At 39.5% G+C, this 21,441-nt stretch overlaps 1 protein-coding gene across 1 annotated transcript in view; it reads right to left on the bottom strand.

Moving 5' to 3' along the window:
* The window catches only part of tex11 (testis expressed 11), a 164,117-nt gene that overhangs the window by 53,019 nt on the left and 89,657 nt on the right, over nt 1-21,441 (bottom strand). The window contains exons 10-17 of the mRNA XM_072269761.1: nt 15,322-15,379; nt 13,373-13,468; nt 11,674-11,755; nt 10,655-10,730; nt 9,768-9,919; nt 8,193-8,278; nt 6,535-6,672; nt 171-273 (exon numbers count right to left, since the gene is read on the bottom strand). Coding sequence (XP_072125862.1) covers nt 171-273; nt 6,535-6,672; nt 8,193-8,278; nt 9,768-9,919; nt 10,655-10,730; nt 11,674-11,755; nt 13,373-13,468; nt 15,322-15,379 — 791 coding nt within the window. The remainder of the gene's footprint in view (nt 1-170; nt 274-6,534; nt 6,673-8,192; nt 8,279-9,767; nt 9,920-10,654; nt 10,731-11,673; nt 11,756-13,372; nt 13,469-15,321; nt 15,380-21,441) is intronic.

Below are 21,441 nucleotides of genomic sequence, written 5' to 3'. Positions count from 1 at the left end.
CACCTCTCAAATCACCATCTCTTTTGCCAAGGTGGATATCGGAACACCACTACTGGCAGGTTGCTCCAAGCCATACCCAATACTAACCTGAAGCATTAATTCTGCTTCTCTCTATTTGTAAGCTGACTGACTTATTAAGTATCTCCAATATTTTCAGTTCTTACAATTACCTTTTTGTACATCATTTTCCAAAATAGCAATCTTGTAGACACTGAACTGTGTGAAGATATTATCAGGATCAATTTGTTCTGCTTCTTTTATGGCCTCTTTTGCCTAAAAATAAGAAGTTTGAGGAGACTTTTTAAATCTGTAAAAAGTAAACTGAAATTTAAGATTGCTTAACTGAACTAATTCACAAAGTTAACAGATGTATTGTTCCAAAGCAGTCAAATACTGCTTTATTTAGAGGCCATTTCCTAATAAGGTATTTGTTCTAGTAATAATCTTATTCATGAAAGGTACAAATTGTTTTAACACTGACAGAATAAAGAGTGTAACAAAAAAAATCAGAAGTACATCTACACAAAGAACTACAGCCAACTCCTGCTTTATGGAGAATGTGACTTGTTCCTAGAAAACTGTCTGTATCATAATTTTTGTAACATGAAGCTGCATCCGCTCAAACATCAAGAAATGAAATTGATAAGTTTTTTTTAATTTTTTTTTTAAACACATAAATTTCACAAGAACAAATTTTATACTACATTTTACATTAGTGAATCCTGTAAAGGATGACAGCTATAACGGAGGAATCATAAACAGAAAGGTCCTTTGGCTTAACTTGTCCATGCCATCTCAGCTAGGCTCATCTGTCTGTGCATGGTCGATATCCCTGCAATGCTCTCTTAACCTTGCACCTGTCCAAATACCTTTTAGAGTTGTCTGTAATTACATTCAATTAATGTGATTCTGATGGAGCAACTGTATTATCAACAAATCACCAGGGTCGGATGGTTTCCATGCCAGACTGTTAAGATATTTGGCTGAGAAAATAAGGCATTTTGTAACGAGCTACTAAACCTCACTAAATTCAAGAACTCTTCTATTAAATCGGAAAATTGTTATTTTCCCTCTAATATTTAAGAAAGATAAGTTGAACAAAGTAAAAAAAAAACTCAAAGAGAACAGAGTCAATGAACAAAATAATTTAGAATAGTGAATTTAAGCTTAAGAGAAAAGGCAAAAGTAAATAAGACCATAAGATATAGGAGCAGGAGGCCATTTGGCCCATTGAGTCTGCTCAGTCATTCAATCATGGGCTGATCCAAATCTTCGAGTCATCCCCACTCCCCTGCCTTCTCTCCATACCCTTTGATGCCCTGGCTAATCAAGAACCTATCTATCTCTGCTTTAAATACACCCAATGTCTTGGCCTCTACAGCCACTCGTGGCAACAAATTCCACAGATCTACCAGCCAGCCTCTGACTAAAGTAATTTCTCCGCATCTCTGTTCTAAATAGATATCCTTCAATTCTGAAGTCGTTCCCTTTTGTCCTAGGCCTACCATGGGAAATACCTTTGCCATATCTAATCTGTTCAGGCCTTTTAACATTTGTAACGTTTCTATGAGATCCCCCTTCATTCTCCTGAACTCCAGGGAATACAGCCCAAGAGCTGCCAGACGTTCCTCATATGGTATCATTTCATTCCTGGAATCATTTTCGTGTATCTGTACACAATACTCCAAGTGCGGTTTCACAAGTGCCTTATAGAGCCTCAACATCATATCCCAGCTCTTATATTCTACACCTCTAGAAATGAATACCAACATTGCATTTGCCTTCTTCATCAGCAACTCAACCTGAAGGTTAACCTTTAGGATATCCTGCACAAGGATTCTCAAGTCACTTTGCATCTTGGCACTTTGAATTCTCTCCCCATCTAAATAATAGTCTGCCCATTTATTTCTTTCACCAAACTGCATGACCATACACTTTCCAATATTCCTTGTTTCCTCAACACTACCCACTCCTCCACCTATCTTTGTACCATTGGCAAATTTAGCCACAAATCCATTAATCCCATAGTCCAAATCACTGACATACATCGTAAAAAGCAGCAGTCCCAACACCGACCCTCATGTGCAGCACCTTGTTAAAGGCCTTCTGAAAATCCAAGTACACCATATCCACTGCATCTCTTTTGTCTATCCTTCTCGTAACTTCCTCAAAAAAATTGCAGTAGGTTTGTCAGGCAGGATTTTCCTTTCAGAAAACCATGCTTTCTTTGGCCTATCTTGTCATGTAATCTCATCCCTAACAATCGATTCCAACAACTTCCCAACCACTGATGTCAGGCTAACAGGTCTATAGTTTCCTTTCTGCTGCCTCCCAGCTTTCTTACATAGTGGAGTAACATTTACAATTTTCCAGTCATCTGGTACAATGCCAGAATCTATCGATTCTTGAAAGATCATTGTTAATGCCTCCGCAATCTCTCCAGCTACTTTCTTCAGAACCCAAGGGCACCTTCCATCAGGACCAGGAGATTTATCCACCCTCAGACCATTAAGCTTCCTGAGCACCTGCTCAGTCATAATTTTCACTGCACATACTTCACTTTCCTGACACTCTTGAATGTCCGGTGTACTACAGATGTCTTCCACTATGAAGACTGATGCAAAATATGCATTCAGTTCCTCTGCCATCTCTGCATCTCTCATTACAATATCTCCAGCGTCATTTTCTATTGGTCCTATATCTACCCTCAACTCTCTTTATATACTTAAAAAAGCTTTTAGTATCTTCTTAAATATTAGTCACTAGCATCCTTTCATGATTCATCTTTTCCTTCCTAATGACCTCCTTAGTTTCCTTCTGCAAGTTTTTAAAAGCTTCCCAATCCTCTGTCTTTGGCTTCCTTATATGCCCTCTCTTTTGCTTTTACTTTGGCTCTGACTTCACTCATCACCCACGGTAGTGTCCGTCTTCCATTCAAAAATTTCTTCTTATTTGGAAAATATCTGTCTTGCACTCCCTCATTTTTCGCAGAAACTCCAGCCATTGCTGCTCTGCTGACCTTCCTGCTAGTGTCCCTTTCCAGTCAACTTTGGCCAGCTCTCCTCGCATGCCATTGTAATTTCCTTTATTCCACTGAAATACCGACACGTTGGAATTTAGTTTCTCCTTCTCAAATTCCAAAGTGAACTCGATCATACTGTGATCACTGTTCCCTAAAGGTTCCTTAACCTTAAGCTCTCATATCACCTCCGGATCATTGCACATGGCTAAATAAATGTACAGTAATACAATAAATGTTCAACTTTAATTAAATAATGTAAAGTTTAACCTAATTCAACACCCAAAGTACTGAGAAATAAATCCATAACCTTGCCATTTCATATGAGTTTTGTTTATTCAGTCATTTGATTAATTAAATCATCTGCTTTATAATAATGTTATATGCTACTGAGAACTACTTTGGGGAATCTCCCAATTGACCACCCTACAATTAGTGGAGTCCTAGATAATTGTGAACAGATTTCTCCCATTTTGCCACACCAGTACCTGACTGACTGATCAACTGTCTGTAAGCTTGAGAGTAAGTTTATTTTGTATAGAGCACAAAATATCATTAACATTTTACATCATCGTCCCTTCATGAGATATGTTAGAGGAAAAGATGGGTCTTTGATTACAAATGTTAACTGTTCCTCTTCTACATTTGCCACTTAACCTGTTGAGTGCTTCATATTTTCAGTAACTGCAATTTTGTGATTTTCATTAATAAAACAGCACTGTATGGAGAATGTTAACAATTTTTAAATTTGCACTCTACACTCAGCTGCCACACAAGATAGGCAATACGATAACAAGTAAGAACTATGCAAAGTTCCTAGGCCTATCAACAATCAGCTGTTTCATCTGATGAGTGAGTAATGTTTCATTCCATTCACATCTCATTATAAAATAAAGCAGTCCAAATCAGCATCCAGGAAGAGCTAGACAACATACTGAGAATTGGCAGTTACACTGGTGCCACAAAAGTACCCAGCAAAAACCAATCCAACATGAAAGTAAACACCTACCACTAGCACTCAATTGCATTATGCCATCAGAACCTCACTGTTATATCCTGGGCTCATCATTAACTAAGAAACTCAAATGAACAGGGCAGATAAATATCATGGCTTCAGAAGTATAAGATATAGAACACAGAAGCAAATTAGATCAACAGCTGGTTCTGCTTCGGTCACTGAGTCATGCTTTAATACTCCAAAACTTTTCTACAATCTACAAAGGCTTAATTGAAACTCCCAATCTGCAATAATTAATGTAACTCCAACAGCATATAAAACTGAATGCCATGCAGGACAAAGTAGTGATTCATTTGAACATTCAAACCATAGCTGCAGTGAACTACTGCCATCTAGAAAATATACTGCTGTTATTCATCAGTGTACTCCAAGGGTTACTTCTTCCCACCTGTTTATCACATTACTATCACCTCTGTTAGGTCTATCCTGCAGGTGGAATAGGGGAAACCAAAACACTGGCAATCCAATGCTGCATCAGGTCAAATTGATGATCCAAGACCCCACTGTTTTCCTTGAGATTTAGGAGGCAAAGCTCTGCTTCCAGTTTACCACCGTTAGAGGTTGGGGCTTCCTCATTAGGCTCCAAGAACCAATTGCTGTGTAGAGCTTACATTTGTCATGGGTGAATGAAGATTGTAGAAAAATTGTAGGTGTCCATTTTAGCATAAGCTGGTACAATAACTCTCCACTTTTATATCACCATCTCTGTAGCACCATAAAAATTGAATATGTAGAACCCTCTCCTTGTTAATCATTGTTGCAGTAAATAATTTCAAGTTATATGAGCAGATCCAGCAAACATCAATTCATCTTTTAAAAGTGCTGTTGAAATTTAAGCTGCGTAGTCTACATTTAACCATATAACCATACAACAATTACAGCACGGAAACAGGCCATCTCAGCCCTTCTAGTCCGTGCTGAATGCTTACTCTCACTTAGTCCCACCGACCTGCACTCAGCCCATAACTCTCCATTCCTTTCCTGTCCATATACCTATCCAATTTTACTTTAAATGACAATATCGAGCCTGCCTCTACCACTTCTACTGGAAGCTCATTCCACACAGCTACCACTCTTTGAGTAAAGAAGTTCCCCCTTGTGTTACCCCTAAACTTTTGCCCCCTAACTCATGTCCTCTTGTTTGAATCTCCCCCACTCTCAATGGAAAAAGCCTATCCATGTCAACTCTATCTATCCCCCTCATAATTTTAAATACCTCTATCAAGTCCCCCCTCAACCTTCTACTCTCCAAAGAATAAAGACCCAACTTGTTCAACCTTTCTCTGTAACTTAGGTGATGAAACCCAGGTAACATTCTAGTAAATCTTCTCCGTACTCTCTCTATTTTGTTGACATCTTTCCTATAATTCGGTGACCAGAAGTGTACACAATACTCCAGATTTGGCCTTACCAATGCCTTGTACAATTTTAACATTACATCCCAACTCCTATACTCAATGCTCTGATTAATAAAGGCCAGCATACCAAAAGCTTTCTTCACCACCCTATTCACATGAGATTCCACCTTCAGGGAACTATGCACCATTATTCCTAGATCCCTCCGTTTTACTGCGTTCTTCAATGCCCTACCATTTACCATGTTTGTCCTATTTTGATTAGTCCTACCAAAATGTAGCACCTCACACATCAGCATTAAACTCCATCTGCCATCTTTCAGCCCACTCTTCTAACTGGCCTAAATCTCTCTGCAAGCTTTGAAAGCCTACTTCATTATCCACAACGCCACCTATCTTAGTATCATCTGCATACTTACTAATCCAACTTACCACCCCATCATCCAGATCATTAATGTATATGACAAACAACATTGGACCCAGTACAGATCCCTGAGGCACAACACTAGTCACCGGCCTCCAACCTGACAAACAGTTATGCACCACTACCCTCTGGTGTCTCCCATCCAGCCACTGTTGAATCCATTTTACTACTTCAGTATTAATACGTAACGATTGAACCTTCCTAACTAACCTTCCGTGTGGAACTTTGTCAAAGGCCTTACTGAAGTCCATATAGACAACATCCACCGCTTTACCCTCATCAACTTTCCTAGTAACCTCTTCAAAAAATTCAGTAAGATTTGTCAATAAGATTTTTAAGTATAGCTACCAAGAAATGATATTAAACCTACCACTTATGTTTGTGATCAATGGTAGTATTTTCTGCTTTGTCATCATTATAATTAGCAAGCAGCAAAGAGTACTCTCGACATTACATTGAATGGTTACATCGTCTTTAATCTATTCTGTTATCTCCACCCCAGAAATAAGAGGTGAATTACCTTCGCTCTATTGTTGACAAACTTTTTTTTCATGCAATATAATGGCCGCCATCTGGATATCTTCATATCATTATCCAATTTAGTGCGAAAACATAATATGACCGAGGCCACAAAAAAAATTGCTCGTACAAACATTGCTATAGCTTCCCCCACCCGCCCCCCAACTCATAAGAAAAGAGCAATATAGAATAAAATTACCTTTTCCTTCTGATTCAGATGCAAATAGCATGATGCCCTGTTTCTTTGTAGTCTAGCTAGATTCAGATTCATTTGCCCAGCAGAGAAAAACCTTAATGAATAACTGTACCACTGAAGTGCCTCAGTATAATTCTGCACCTAAAAATTTGGGAGGAGAAACTTGCTAATTACTACGATTCCTGACCCTTCAAAACTTAAAAGGTGTCTGGATTTTTCAGAACTTTCAGTTGCACTTATGTCACAATTAGGATACAGGGTAACACTCTATTTGCAATACAAGCAAGGAATAAAGTGAACAAGGAACTATCTAGGTACACTAAAGCAGAAAAAAGGCTGGCAGTAAGTCCTCTATCTCAAAACTCCTGTTGGCTACTCAACTCTAGAGGTTTAATGAATTGAGTAGAGTGAACCACACTTATTATTTTAACATTTAATAACTGGAAAATGTAGAATAAATAGAAGCTCCATTACTGGTATTGGTCATTACTGGACATTTTTTCCTAAAGCAGTCATAAAGTAAAAATTTTCAAAACATGATATGCAGTAAAGTCATTCTGTCCCAAAACTATAGGAGTAAGATCAGATCTAATCTAATCATGGAGGACTATTAAAAGTAATTTTAAGCAGTATATTTATAAGATACTAGTTCTAGAATTTTGTTGAACCAGACTATACATCTGACATGGGGCCATAAGTACAATGGAAGCATTTATATAATCCATTCTGTAATCTCCACCCCAGAAACAGAAGTGAATTATCATCACTCTATTGTAGACAAACTTCTTTTTCATGCAATATAATGGTCATCATCTCAATATCTGATAATATTTGGTAAAATAAAAACAGCACAACGTCTGGACTTGGACATTTGCATTAAGTAAATGGAACTTGTGTTCTTGTGATGTTGAAGAAAATTTTCACAATCTTTTGCACAAGTTTAAAGTACACAACACAGCTAGCAGAAACCTCTGCAAAACTTGCAATTGTCACCAAATTGCAGAATTACCGGTGCTACAGCTAATTGTACACATCTGTGAGCCTTTACAAAACTTTTAAAAAAGCTCATTCATCTGCATCTGTGCATTAACTGGAGTATTTTAATGGCTCTTGGATTCCTAATTTGCTAGGAAACAGAGTGCTGTGTACAACCTAACAAGAAATAGCTTATGCATTTCTAAAGATAATATTCAGTCATAAAAAATAATGCTAATTGTGGGTGGGATTAATCTAAAGTCCATTTTGCCCTATGGGGAATACATAGGGTGAATGACCATCTTCTCTGCCATAAATTTCTATGACATAGTGGATTGACAACACCCAATTTTTAAGGTGTAAAGGGAGGATCTGTATTTGCTCACACAGAAGTAAGTTACAGTCAGAAGTCAAGAGAGAGAGAAAAAAACATTTTAAAGGGGTCCTATTTGCAATTGTTGTCATTTTACCAATTGTTCACAAAGCAGAATTTTTACCCTAGAAACTGATAAATAAAGTATCAACTGAATGCTTGAGGACAATTTATAAGGACCTCATTGGTAAAAATATTAGACATCACTAAATGTGAATGCAATAAAAAGCTGAACTCAGCCTTAAGGGACTCAGGTCCAGATTGCATCTCATAACTTTTGGTAGGATTTCATGAGAGCTCTAGTATGTCTCACCTCAAAATACTTAGCAGCTCTTTCCCAGAGGACAATGTGAAACCGAGTCAGAATTTCTGGTGAAAGTCTTTTGCCTGTGTAATGACCTAAAATTGTGATTAAAAGAATTAACCACAAGAAAATAAACAGGAAGACTTAATTATCGGAACACAGATTCACAGAGTCAAGCAACACAAAAACAGACACTTCAGTCCAACTGGTGCATGCCATACACTTTATTAGAAATATATTTAACTATAAAGTCTACTAAAAGATAATGTGGCATCTAAATTGAATTAACTTAAGGGAAATTTTCTTGATGAAACATTTCAAAATAATAATTTGATCATTACTGGAAGTTTAAGAAATTGATGTTCATGCCATCAGGTTGGAGGCTACCCAAATGGAATATAATGTGTTGCTCCTCCAACCTAAGTGTGCCCTTATCATGATAGTGTAGAAGGCCATGGTTGGACATACAGGAATGGGAATGGGAAGTGAAATTAAAATGGAGGGCCACTGGGAGATCCCCCTTGTTCTGGTGGATGGAGTGTGGTCTCCCAATCGATGTCGGGTCTCTCTCACTGATATACAGGGGGCCACACCAGGAGCACTGACATAGTATGTGACTCCAACGGACTCACCGGTGAAGTGTCACCTCACCTGGAAGGACTGTTTGGGGCCCTGAATGGTAGTAAGGGAGGAGGGTATAGGGGCAGGTGTAGCATTTGTTCCACTTGCAAGGATAAGTGCCAGGAGGGATATCAGTGGGGAAGGACAAACGGACAAGGGAGTCACATAGCGACCGATCCCTGCGGAAAGCAGGAAGTTGGGGGGGGGGGGGATGGAAAGATGTGCTTGGTGGTGGGATCCAGTTGGAGGTGGCAGAAGTTTCAGAGAATTATGTGCGGAGTTTGGTAGGGTGGTAAGTGAGGACAAGAGGAATTCTATCCCTAGTAGGGAGGCAGGAGGATGGGGTAAGAGCATACGTGCGTGAAACGTAAGAGATGCAGTTGAGGGCAGCGTTAATGGTGGAAGAAGGGAAATCCTTTCTTTGAAAAAGGAGGACATCTCCTTCATTCTAGAATGAAAAGCCTCATCCTGAGGGCAGATGTGGTGGAGAAAGTAGAATTGAGAGAAGGGGATAGTGTTTTTACAAGTAACAGGTTGGGACAAGGTATAGTCCAGCTATCTGGTGAAAGTGCATTGGTTTATAATAGACATCGGAGGACAAGCTGTCTCCAGAGATAGAGACAGTGAGATTGCGAAAGGGAAGGGAAGTGTCAGAAATGGACCAGGTGAATTTGAGGGCAGGGTGGAAGTTGAAGGCAAAGTGGATGAAATAGACAAGTTCAGCATGGGTCCAGGAAGCAACACCAATGCAGTCGTCGATGTAGCGTAGGAAAAGTGTGGGATGGTCATCAGTGTAGGCTTGGAACATAAACTGTTCCACGTAGCTGACAAACAGACAAGCATAGCTGGGACCCATGTAAGTGCCATGGCTACCCCTTTTGTTTGAAGGAAGTGGGAGGAGGAATCCTACATATCCTACCCAACACTGCTACAATGAGAAGTCCCAATTGACTTTTCTCATACCTGTAATAATGTCTTCTATTTTTTGCTTGGCAAGGACCTCTTTGCCTTTCTGCAAAAGTTGCATAAAATGCACCAGCAAAATCTCCCCAATGTCATGATGGGTTTCAAACTGCTTGGACAGAATTGTCAAAAATTCAAAGGACAGCATATCTCTGTTGAAATATAATGCATTAGTTATTAAGTCAACACCTTATGTGTGGATTCAGCAATAAATATTTTGTAGATTTATTACTACCTAGTACTAAGAAAATCTCTAAACCACGAAATCATCTTTTAATTGCAAGCACCTTTATTAATTAGCATGCTTGCAACTGGCCAAAAATAATTCAAGAAAAATTGTCTTCAATAATGAGAGGTGGACTGTTTTAATTAACTTTTACCTGTTCCAGCAAGAATTTTTTAAATGGGCCAATGTTGAATTAACTTTTGCAAGCTTACTCCTGCTAAAATTTTCTAGAACAATTTTTGAAAATGTACAATCATGTGAAAGTTCATTTCAGTTTGTTTAAAATTTTCTGGGTCCTTACAAATTTAAGTCATTCAGAAAAATTACAAATGAGACTGGTTCATCAAAAAATGCAAAATAAATGTATAACAAGGAAAACATAAATGTAAACCCAATGATTTGTACTGGCAAAATTTCAAACAAATTTAATTAGAAAATGCAGCAATAATAAATAAGTCTTCCAGTTAGGAATACATATATACATTAAATTGATTTTTTCAGTGTTAATATATGACCAATGTTGAGAGCAGGAAGGAAATAGTAACATGAATATCACACATTCTTTACACAACCCAAACAATTGTCAAAACATAGGAAACAAAATCAAAAACCTACTGCATCATTTTTACAAATGTTGTAGCAGCAAGTGAATTGCACTGACCGGTCATGTTCCATTAGTAGTTTTGCAGCTTCAAGACAAACAGTAAGCGAAACTTTTCCAAGGAGATCTCTGACAGCTAACATAAATGCCAAAATGGCAAACAAAAAGACCAATTAGTATCAGAAGTTGTCAAAACTTTTAAACCAATTTATGTCAAAATGTTTGGAATTTATTTACTCTGTTTTGATACACTAGATGAATTTCATATTTTGTTTAGGGCAGTGTGACAATAAGAAGATTATTAACAAGGATGGCAACACAGGAACTGCCATTCAAGGATTTGGGTTTCTCTGTATTATTATTGCTCAAAACTGGTGGGTATTTATCACATATAAATTCCATCAAAAATGGTGAGGAACTATCTCTCTAGACTATTATAGTACTATTTGTGAAGGATCTCAGGTAGTGCTATTATGGAAGACAGTTCCATCATTGTGAATCAGCAATCACAGGAACAAGAACATACATCCCCAAACACAAATGATGTGCGACTTAGAATCCAGATTGCTAGTTTTAAAATGATGAGCCAACAGCTGCTCCAGCCTCTTAAGAAGGTACCAGTCAGGGAAGGAGTACTGAAGAATAGTTGCCATCCATTTTCAACAGAGCACACAATGCAGCCAAAGCATGGTGGCTTGATTTGTTCTTAATGAGTTAAAGCTTTGCCACTGTCTTTGGTACTTCATTTATAGGACAAAGTAGAAAGCACTTTTCAAAGTCTTTTAAACTGCACTTATAAACACAAGTAGAGAGCATTTTTAATGTCCCCTTAGCCAGAGAGAACTTAGCTTCTCACCACAACTTGTCTTGTGTACTTTGAAAAAATCCTGTTTCTCAGTGCTAGGTAAGGATCATCCTACATCTGGAAGTGAGCAATCTTCAAGGAAGAGTTTCAAAGCTTTGTGAAATAGCATCGAGATGATGTAGGAGATATCCTCAGTACTAACAAGAGTCTGCCTGACATGATTACTGGATACTCAAATTTCTAAAATTACCATTAAAAAATTTGTGTTTCTTACCTGCAGAGACAGTTTCATCAGGAAAGGTACAACTTAAAAGGATTTTTATCTTTAAGAACAATCCAGCTGGATGGGGATTTTCCTATTGGATTAAGTAACCAGAAATCCTCATCAGCAAACAGTACATTCCTTTCCTCTTAAGTTCTGATTAATTATTTTCCATTCATCATCTTTGTTTTTTGCTATATTTTAGACTAGTCACATTTCCTGTGTCCTAAATCTAATAATGATGCACTCTGCATCTCAAAACTCCCAGCAAACCATGTCTCATTCTTTTGAAAATCCTCCCAGGCATGTCTAAATCAGACATGCGGCCATGCAGAGCACCAAGCTTTGTCTCCAAATATAACTCTTCATACTTTTCCTATTTTATTCTTCCCTAAAGATTTCCTGAGTAAATATTCTTGGTTCAAACAGATTTCAAATCTTTATAATTATAATCAACAACACCTTGTGTTCCATTAATGCTGCTTATTTTCAAAGCGCAAGAGATTTCTGAATAGAGAACATTGATTTTAGTAACAAAGTAGGGACATTGTACGAGAAATTGTGAAAATATAATAGCTAAAGGAAAGACAGTCAATGTTAAAAAGTTAAAGCAATGAAGTAGAAATAAATGTCTTGGGCTGAGGAAATGTTGCAAAGTACAAGTGGGGTATCCTAAGTAAATTCACTGCACTTATTTGATAAAAGAAGTTAGAAAAAATAAGGAGCAAGTTTTAGTGCAGATGCGGTTTTAGATTATGTTGTTTTGAATGAGTTGAACATGTGAAGCCTTGGAGGAAATCAAAGAGAAATTGAAAAGAAAAATAAGTCAAAACATCCATGCAAAAGGTTGTTACCCATAGGGAATGAGAACGTAGAGAAGCTTGTCAATGTAATGGAAGTAAAAAAATACATTTTTGGAAACAGAAATGGAGGTAAGACACCAAGGCTTTGCTATTTTGAATGAAAATTACAGCAATCTATGACTTTAAAAACAATAGAGGTACTTTAAGATTAGTTAGTACTTAGCTATTTTAGCTCATCAAACTCCAAATGCTGAAGAGATGACTGGAGTAAAAAACAATTGCATTTGTTAAAACGACAGGGAGACATTGAAAAGGGTTCTGTTGGCATCCAAACAGTAGATGAACCCAAGTTTCTCGGTGCTGTAATGGGAGCTTATAATGAAGAAAATGAAGAGGTAAAAGATAGAGCTCCTAGCTGCCGAAAAATTGATAATCCAGATTACCAAAATTTATCCCACTGTGCCTACAATGAGTATAAGAATAACATGCACTCTGCAAAAAAGGAATTCAAGCCAAAAGATACTTCTAACTCTGAGAAAGGCTGTGAACAGGAAGACAACATCTCACAGCTGAAAACACACAGATATTTATGCAAAATTAACAGACATACCACATGGTAAAATTATAAGACATACAAGTTAGAGTTAGACTATTCGGCCCATTGAGTCTGCTTCACCATTTGATTGCTGGTTCATTTTCCCTCTCAACCCCATTCTCCTGCCTTCTCCCCATAACCTCTGATGCCCTTATTAGTCAAAAACTTAACAACCTCTGCTTTAAATACACCCAAGGACATGGCCTCCACAACCATCTGTGGTAATGTATTCCATAGGTTCACTACCCTCTAGCTAAGGAAATTGCTCCTCATCTCTAAAAGAGTGCCTACAGAATTGCATAATATGCTTTACTTCATTTGCCAAAATGACCGCATCAAGAGCTCTCTCCTGGTGTTGCTTGCTGTCCCACTCCAGATAAACGTTAGCCAATAAACGCAAAACCTTGGCCTAAAATAGAGAAATGTCAGTCAATTATAAATAATATTCTTCATGTTGTTTGCAATCCTTAATACAATGGAGTAGAAAGCCATCAATTCAACAAATGCATAATACAGTATTTGTTATAGTACTAGAGAGATGATTATTGACCTCAGGAGGAGAAAACTGGAGATCCATGAGCTCCATCGGGGTTCAGAGATAGAGAGGGTCAGCAACTTTAAGTTCCTCCATGTTATCATTTCAGAGGATCTGTGCTGGTCCTAGCGTGTAAGAGCCATTATAAAGAAAGCATGGTAGCACCTCTACTTTCATAGAAGTCTCCAAAGATTTGGCATGTCATCTAAAATTCTGACAAACTTCTACCCATGTGTGGTGAAGAGCATATTGACTGGTTGCATCACCGTCTGTTTATGGAAGTACCCGTGCCTTTTTACGGAAAAGCCTACAAAAGGTAGTAGATACGGCCAAGTCCATATTAAGCAAAGCCATTCCCACCATTAAGCACACCTACAGGGAGCATTGTTACAGGAAAGCAGCAACCATGATCAAGGACCCCCACCATCTAGGCCATGCTCTCTTGTCGCTGCTGCCATCAGGTAGAAAATACAGGAGCCTCAGGACCCACACCACCAGGTTCAGGAAGTTATTACTGCTCAACCATCAGGCTCTTGAACCAGAGGGGATAACTCCACTCAATTTCACTCACCCCATCACTGAACTGTTCCCTATGGACTCACTTTCAAGGACTCTTTATCTCATGCTCTTAATATTTATTGCTTATTTATTTATTTTTTCCCCTTTTCTTGTATTTGCATAGTTTGTTGTTTTTTTTGTACATCAGTTGTTTGGTTGTTGGGTGTAGTCGTTCATTGATTCTATTGTGTTTCTTGTACTTACTGTGATTGCCTGCAAGAAAATGACTCTCAGGGTTGTACATACTGACATATATGTACTTTGAAATAAATTACTTTAATTTGCACTCTACTTCCATACTTCAGTTTCTTGCCTTTAGTGAAACCAAATTATATAAGAGAGGGAAAGAAAAGGCAGCTGTGATCATGGTGTATTAATGTAAATGCCTGCAAGACAAATTTTTATCCCATTATCTCTAACATGACCTTCAGTCATGTATGGCATAATACAAGGTTCAAGGATCCTTCAATGCAAAGTAGAAAATTAACATGCGATACAGCAAACCATTAATAAGACAAAAATCACTTTAGCCTTTTATGGATGTAGGATTGAGATGTTGGAATAATGAAGGCTTTATATAGAATCTGAGGAGGCTATAAGCCATATTTGGTGGCACTTGAAATATCATCTGCAATTTTAATCTTTATATAAAGACAGACATTTATGCTTAGCAGTGTTGGAACAAACATTTACCAGATGAAGTTTCTTAAGAGAAAAAGAGCAGATTCCATTCCCGATAGGCCTGTGGACATAATTGGTTGTTCAGTGCACTTTAATACAGGTCGACCTTCACTAATCTGGCACCATTGGGACCTGAGGAGTGCCGGATTAGTGAAAATGATGAATTACAGAAGGATCACATTAACCATAATCAGTGCCGGATTATCGAAGGAACCGGATTACAGGTAGTCGGATTAGTGAAGGTCGACCTGTATTGGAATTGATTTCTGGGCAATAAGGGATGAAAAAATTAAGTGCAGATAAAAAAAATGAAACTTGAAATAAAGAGCTAGTTCTGATGTAATTGACTAGTTGAGCAGATTATAGTATCGTTAGTCATTTGGTGTTTATAGGATAGAAATTGATAGATTTTTGGACAGACTTCAGGACCATAAATTCTTACATCCTATGTCCTTATGTGACATAATGAACATAAAATCTGTACATACCTGCACAGGAGAACCTGTTGAATATCTTTCATCCATTTTCCCAATGTCATAGCTCTGACTGGTAGTTGAAAACACACCTTTAGTAACGCTAATAGTGTTAAAAATTCCAACCAACAGGATCACATTTTCCTTTGAATATTTTGCATGGCATCAGCCAGTCAATCATATTCTTGCAATAAAATAAGCTTGTGTGTACAGTATATGAAAGAGTCAAAGTTATCAAATAGAATTGTATGTATTTTGACTTAGGTGCAAAAGTTGGTAATTATTGAGTAACCAACAATCATACTTCCATTATTTGCAAGAAAAATGCATTTCTAGTCTGTCACGTTATAAATCTCCAAAAAGAAACTAATTGACACTATGAAATAATGCAACAGGTTGAAGGCCTTGGTGAGGGAAATTATACTGTAACAGCATACCCTCTTCAAAGGTCCATTTTGATGATTTCAAATTTATAAGAGACAGACAATCAGTGCTCTGATCAGTACAATTTAACTGAAAAAGACAGTGACAAGTGTTATTCCTGTAAGGTGGCGGCACATTTAGTCGCAGCAGCCTCTCCATGTCCAACCAAAGATGTAATTGTTCACCCTTAATGTCTCTTTTTTTTCCAATTACAATACACTGTTGGATACCCAGAACATCAGCTTCTGCAGGTATATCCCATCAGCGAGTCACTTAATAGTGATGGAGCTATGTATTATCGTGCTGTCACCTAGACCTGTTGCATACTGTTGTTGCACGGAGGCCATATGCAGTCCAACAATCAGAGCAAATGATTGTCCTGGACATTTTTATAGTGATCACAAGACACTGCTGGACTTTGGTAATGTAAAAAACTGCAAGTCTGGTTCACTGGCGAGGCCGCAGCAGGGTAACTGTATTGCCCCGGTTGTTGTGCATCGCAGGCCCTCATGCCACGCTATCACCTTTTGCAGCCACCCAGGAGAAGAAACACCAGAGGCAAGAGCAGAGGCCTCTTTGGGTGCGCTGGAATCCAAAGTGGGTTGGAAGCTGGCCCCTCCCATCGGTGGTGCCCTTCAGTGTTTGGTCAATGGAAGACAAGCTGGACCAGGACAACATCTCATGCGCCATCTATAGGCTATGCCACCCAGGGACTTGGGCTATATATATTTTTTGAGACTGGATGTTTTTCTGCTATCATAACTAATGTGCTATGTGCTGTGTTTTGCACCTTGGGCAGAGAAGCACTGTTTTGTTTGGCTGTATTCGTGTATGGCTGAATGATACTTAAACTTGAACTTGAATGAACAGATGAAAGGAATGAGATTGTGAAATCAGAGGAAATCACAATTTCTGAAAGGGGATGATAGGATAAGTTTTGAGTGTGTTTCTCTGGCTAGATAACCTTAGAGAACTTATTATTCTGAAACTATTTAGGAATTTCTGGATATCCTCTCACTGAGTACATTCAGGATTGAGATTAATATTCCAGATTCCATGGAATCAAAGACAGAGAGATCATGTGGGGTGGTGGACAAGATACAGGATATCTCATTATATTTAAGGGCAGAATAGAAAAATGTGCTATGGGTGCTTCTACCTCCTATCAGAATGTCGCATATCAAAGACGTAGTGATAACATGTACTTTTTTAATTCTCCTTTCATTTTGCAGGTATAATAGAAAAGGCTGAGATAGGAGCCAGTGACTAAAAATAACTGTGTATCTTACATTACCCGACATAATCTTATTAAAAAGTTAGATGCATCCAAACAAGGATATTTAGAAAGTAAATTTGATGAGGGTACACTGGGTCAAATAGTTTGGAGTAGGAGTGGGTGGTAGAGGAGAAAAAACAGCTGTAGGATTGTATCCATTCAATTGCCAGGCCCCAGCATAAACTACTGCTCACAAGTTTTCATGCTTGGCAACCGGCAAGGAGGTTGCCATCAAAAAGGGCAAGGTTACAAGCACATTCAGTCTTCAAGTACAGGGAGAAGTTATTCCATCCATAGAGGACAACCCAGCAAAGTGTCTTAGAAAGTGATTTAATGCAGCAATGACAACAGTGCTAACATCATCAACACTGTAAAGCAGACTGAAGAGTGGCTGAAGAAGATCGACAAAACCGGACTCCCTGGTAAATTTAAGACATGATTGCACCAACATGGTCTTCTACCAAGGCTGCTTTGGTTTTCATGGTGTACAAGTTCCCCATGACCACCGTAGAAGGCATCCAGAGGAAAATTAACAAGTATCTGAGGAGGTGGCTGGGGATACCCCCCATGTTTTTTCTTCAATTGAGCTCTACATAAAATCAGGCCAGCTATAGCCCTGTTGTATTCGGTAGTGGAGAAGTACAAGGTGGCAAAGCATAGAGTCGTGCTTACATTGAGCTGCTCTGATGACAAACTAATAAATCAAGCAGGAGTCACAAGATTGGACCGAAAGTGGGCTGTCAACTCAGCCACAGACTGGGCAGTGAGCTCCCTGCAATTGAGAGACATCATCAGCAACACATGACTGGGACAGCTAGGCCTCAGCTCTGCACATTTCCAATGATGGGGGAGTGCAAGTGCAAGGGATAGGTGTGACATAGTCCAGGCAGAGTTAAGGAATCTCGAAGACGAAAGGCAGTTATCGAAGGCAGTGGAGCTGGGGGTCACAGTGTGCCTGTACAAAATGGGATCTGGCCGAGTGCAAGATCACTTGGACAGAGCTTTGGAGACTGGGGCCCTTCCACATTTCTTTCCTTCTGAGGTCCATGTATGACACTCTCCCTACACCATCACAGCTGCATATACGGGGGCTGAGAAAGGACCCTATCTGCAAGCTTTGTGGTCAGCAGGGTTCAATGGCACACATACTGTCAGGAGGCAAAACAGCTTTAACTCAAGGAGGGTATTAGTGGCGCCTCAACAAGATCCTGCTTTCCCTTGCTCACACACTGGAGCGGGAATGGTGTTAAAAGAGACCAGCTGGTAGAGAGCCAAACGGGGCAGTCATTTTCATCAAGGAGAAGGCCACGTCAGTCATATTATAGAGGCCTGAATCCAATTTGCTGCAAACTGCCAAAGCAAGGGAGATGACAGTCAATGTGGGGAGGAAGCTGCAGTTCCCGGAGGTGGTGCAAACCACACTTTGACTAGACACTGTACTGTGGTCCACCAAAGACAAGAAAATCATTCTGGTGGAGTTCACAGTACCACGGGAGGAAGGATGCAAGGAGGCTCACGAGAGGAAGGCCCTGAAGTACTAGCCCTTAGTCAAGGACAGCAGGGACAAAGGATGGCAGACGTGGCTATTCCCCATGGAGATCGGCTGTAGAGGGTTCCCAGCTAGGTCAGCTCAAAGGTTGCCATCTATGTTGGCCTTGATGAAAAGAACCAACCAAATAGTTCACAGGATGGAGGAGGAAGCGGGAAGAGCCTCTTGCTGGATATGGAGCAGGCGAGAGGAGTTGAGCTGGAAGTCAGGAGCAGATGGGCAGTGACTTGGTTACCACTGCTATCTGCCAGCTGGAGAGTCTAGTGGTTAAGGTTCACAACACTTTATGAAGGTTGGGCACCACCTGACAACATCTGCCCCGGGTGAAAGCTACAGTTACCTCATCAGTTAATTAAAGAAAGCACCCCAGTGCATGATGCAAGCTAGAAGTTATATTGTATACTGTAATTGTGTTTGGTATAGTCTGTGTCTATTGAATCACTGCACATTTATAAAATTTTATAAAGGCCTTCCATAAATTGTAAAATTACTCAATTTTTCTAAGGACACTGAAGATTTTTCTTGGGGTTATTTCTACACTGTCATTCTTACTCTGCCTGCAATCAGAAACCTATTTAGTTTTTTTTTATTTAGTAAACCTTTCAGTTATAGGAATTGAGCAGGAAAAGTTCCAACGAAATTCTTTACATGTAACTCACCCTGTGGCATTGGGATTAATATATTGACAAAGACTGTGCATGGGGTTTAGAAGAATAGAAGTTGATCATATAAAATATGTATATAAAGTTCCTATAATGAGAAAAGGATCTAGTGCTTTTCCAGCACATATGATGAATAAACTCTTCTCGGGCTTCCAGCCAGGTATAGGTATCGATTTTAACTGACATTTCAATGACAAACTTTGCCACCTTCATCAGGGATGATGCCTGGACACATCTAGTCCAGTGGTATTTATACATTCGTTGTCTGTCCCTCCTTATTGGTTAGTCCTCATCCAATCAGGATTCCACTTGTTTACAATCAAATTCCAGTTCTTTCTTAGAGCAAGACCTTCAACTTTGTTAAAATTCTTTTCCTCTAGTTTTATTTCCACATAGCCAACAATAGATAGGCATAGCTGGGACCCATGTAACTGTCCATGGTTAGACCTTTTGGCCAACAAACAGGCAAGAATAGCTAGAATAAAAGCTAGAATCTTTTGTGAGGTTTTAATTGCAGCAGTTTGAGAGAAATGCAATGAAAGATGGAAATTAAATTTCCTGCCTGTTTGGCCGACATTTATTATAAACCCACTGATTCTTACAGCTACCTGGACTATACCTCTTCTCACCCTGTGCAAAAATGCCATCCCCTTCTCTCAATTCCCTTCTTCCCCACATCTGCTCTCAGGATGAAGCCTTTCATTCCACAACTAAGGAGATGTCCTCCTTCTTCAAAGAAAGGGGTTTCCCTTCCTCCGCCATCAACGCTGACATCAAACGCATTTCTTCCATTTCGCACCTGTCTGTCCTCACCCCATCCTCCCACCATCCCACCACAGACAGGGTTCCTCTTGTCCTCACCTACCACCCCACCAGCCTCCGCATCCAGCACATAATTCTCCATAACTTCCGCCATCTTCAATGGGATCCCACCACCAAACACATCTTTCCCTCACTCCCAGTTTCTGCTTTCCGCAGGGATCGCTCCCTACACGACTCTCTTGTCCATTCATCTCTCCCCACTGATCTCTCTCCTGGCAGTTATCCTTGCAAGTGGAACAAGCGCTACACTTGCCCCTACACCTCCTCCCTCACTACCATTCAGGGCCCCAAACAGTTCTTTCAGGTGAGGCAACAGTTCACCTGTGAGTCTTTTGGGGTCATCTACTGTATCTGGTACTTCTGTTGAGGCTTCCTGTATATCAGTAAGACCTGGCGTAAATTGGAAGACCGCTTCGCTAAGCACCAACACTCCATCTGCCAGATCTCCCAGTGGCTACCCATTTTAATTCCACTTTCCATTCCCATTCTGATATATCAGTCCATGGCTTCCTTTACTTCGTGATGAGGCCACACTCAGGTTGGAGGAGAAACACCTTATATTTCATCTGGATAGCCTCTGACCTGATGGCATGAACATAGATTTCTTGAATTTCCAGTAATGACCCCCCCACCTTCAACATTACTCATTCCAATTTCCCTTTCACACCTTATCTCCTTACCTGCCCATCACCTCCCTTTGATGCTCTTTCCCCTTTTCTTTTTTCCATGGCCGTCCGTTCCCTCCTATCAAATTCTCCCTTCTCCAGCCCAGTATCTCTTTTACCAATCAACTTCCCAGCTCTTTACTTCACCACTCCCCCTCCCAGCTTCACCTGTCACCTTGTGGTTCTTTCTGCCCCCCCCCACTTTCTTACTCTGACTCCTCATCTTTTTTTTCCAGCCCTGATGAAGAGTCTCAGCCCAAAATATTGACTGTACCCTTTCCATAGAGATGCTGACTAGCCTGCTGAGTTCCTCCAGCATCTTGTGTGTGTTGCTTGGATTTCCAGCATCTGCAGATTTTCTCATGTTTATGGTGGGACAGCGGAAACCTGATTGGATGAGGACTAACCAATTCAGGATGGACAGTCGATGGGGGTTTAAATATCACTGGATGAGACAGCCCAGGCATCCCTGATGAAGATTGTAGAGTTTGTCAGCAAAACGTCAGTTAAAATCAATACTTGTCTGGAAGCCCAAGGGGAGTTTACATTCCTACAGTATATGTAAACATGGATGCTGAGAGACTATTTTATTTCTCTGAATATGCTACTATCAAGGATACTGATCTCAAGGTCAACCATCAATCTCCTAAAACTAGGATGAGAAGAAATCACTTCTATCAGAGGATTACAGATCTAGGAACTTCAACCACAGGTAGCTTTTGATTATCCAAGTACACA

Source organism: Mobula birostris, chromosome 10 (assembly GCF_030028105.1).
Source record: "Mobula birostris isolate sMobBir1 chromosome 10, sMobBir1.hap1, whole genome shotgun sequence".
Classification (NCBI taxonomy): domain Eukaryota; kingdom Metazoa; phylum Chordata; class Chondrichthyes; order Myliobatiformes; family Myliobatidae; genus Mobula; species Mobula birostris.
Note: the sequence above shows the minus strand (reverse complement) of the source record. Positions and strands in the feature narration are given on the sequence as shown.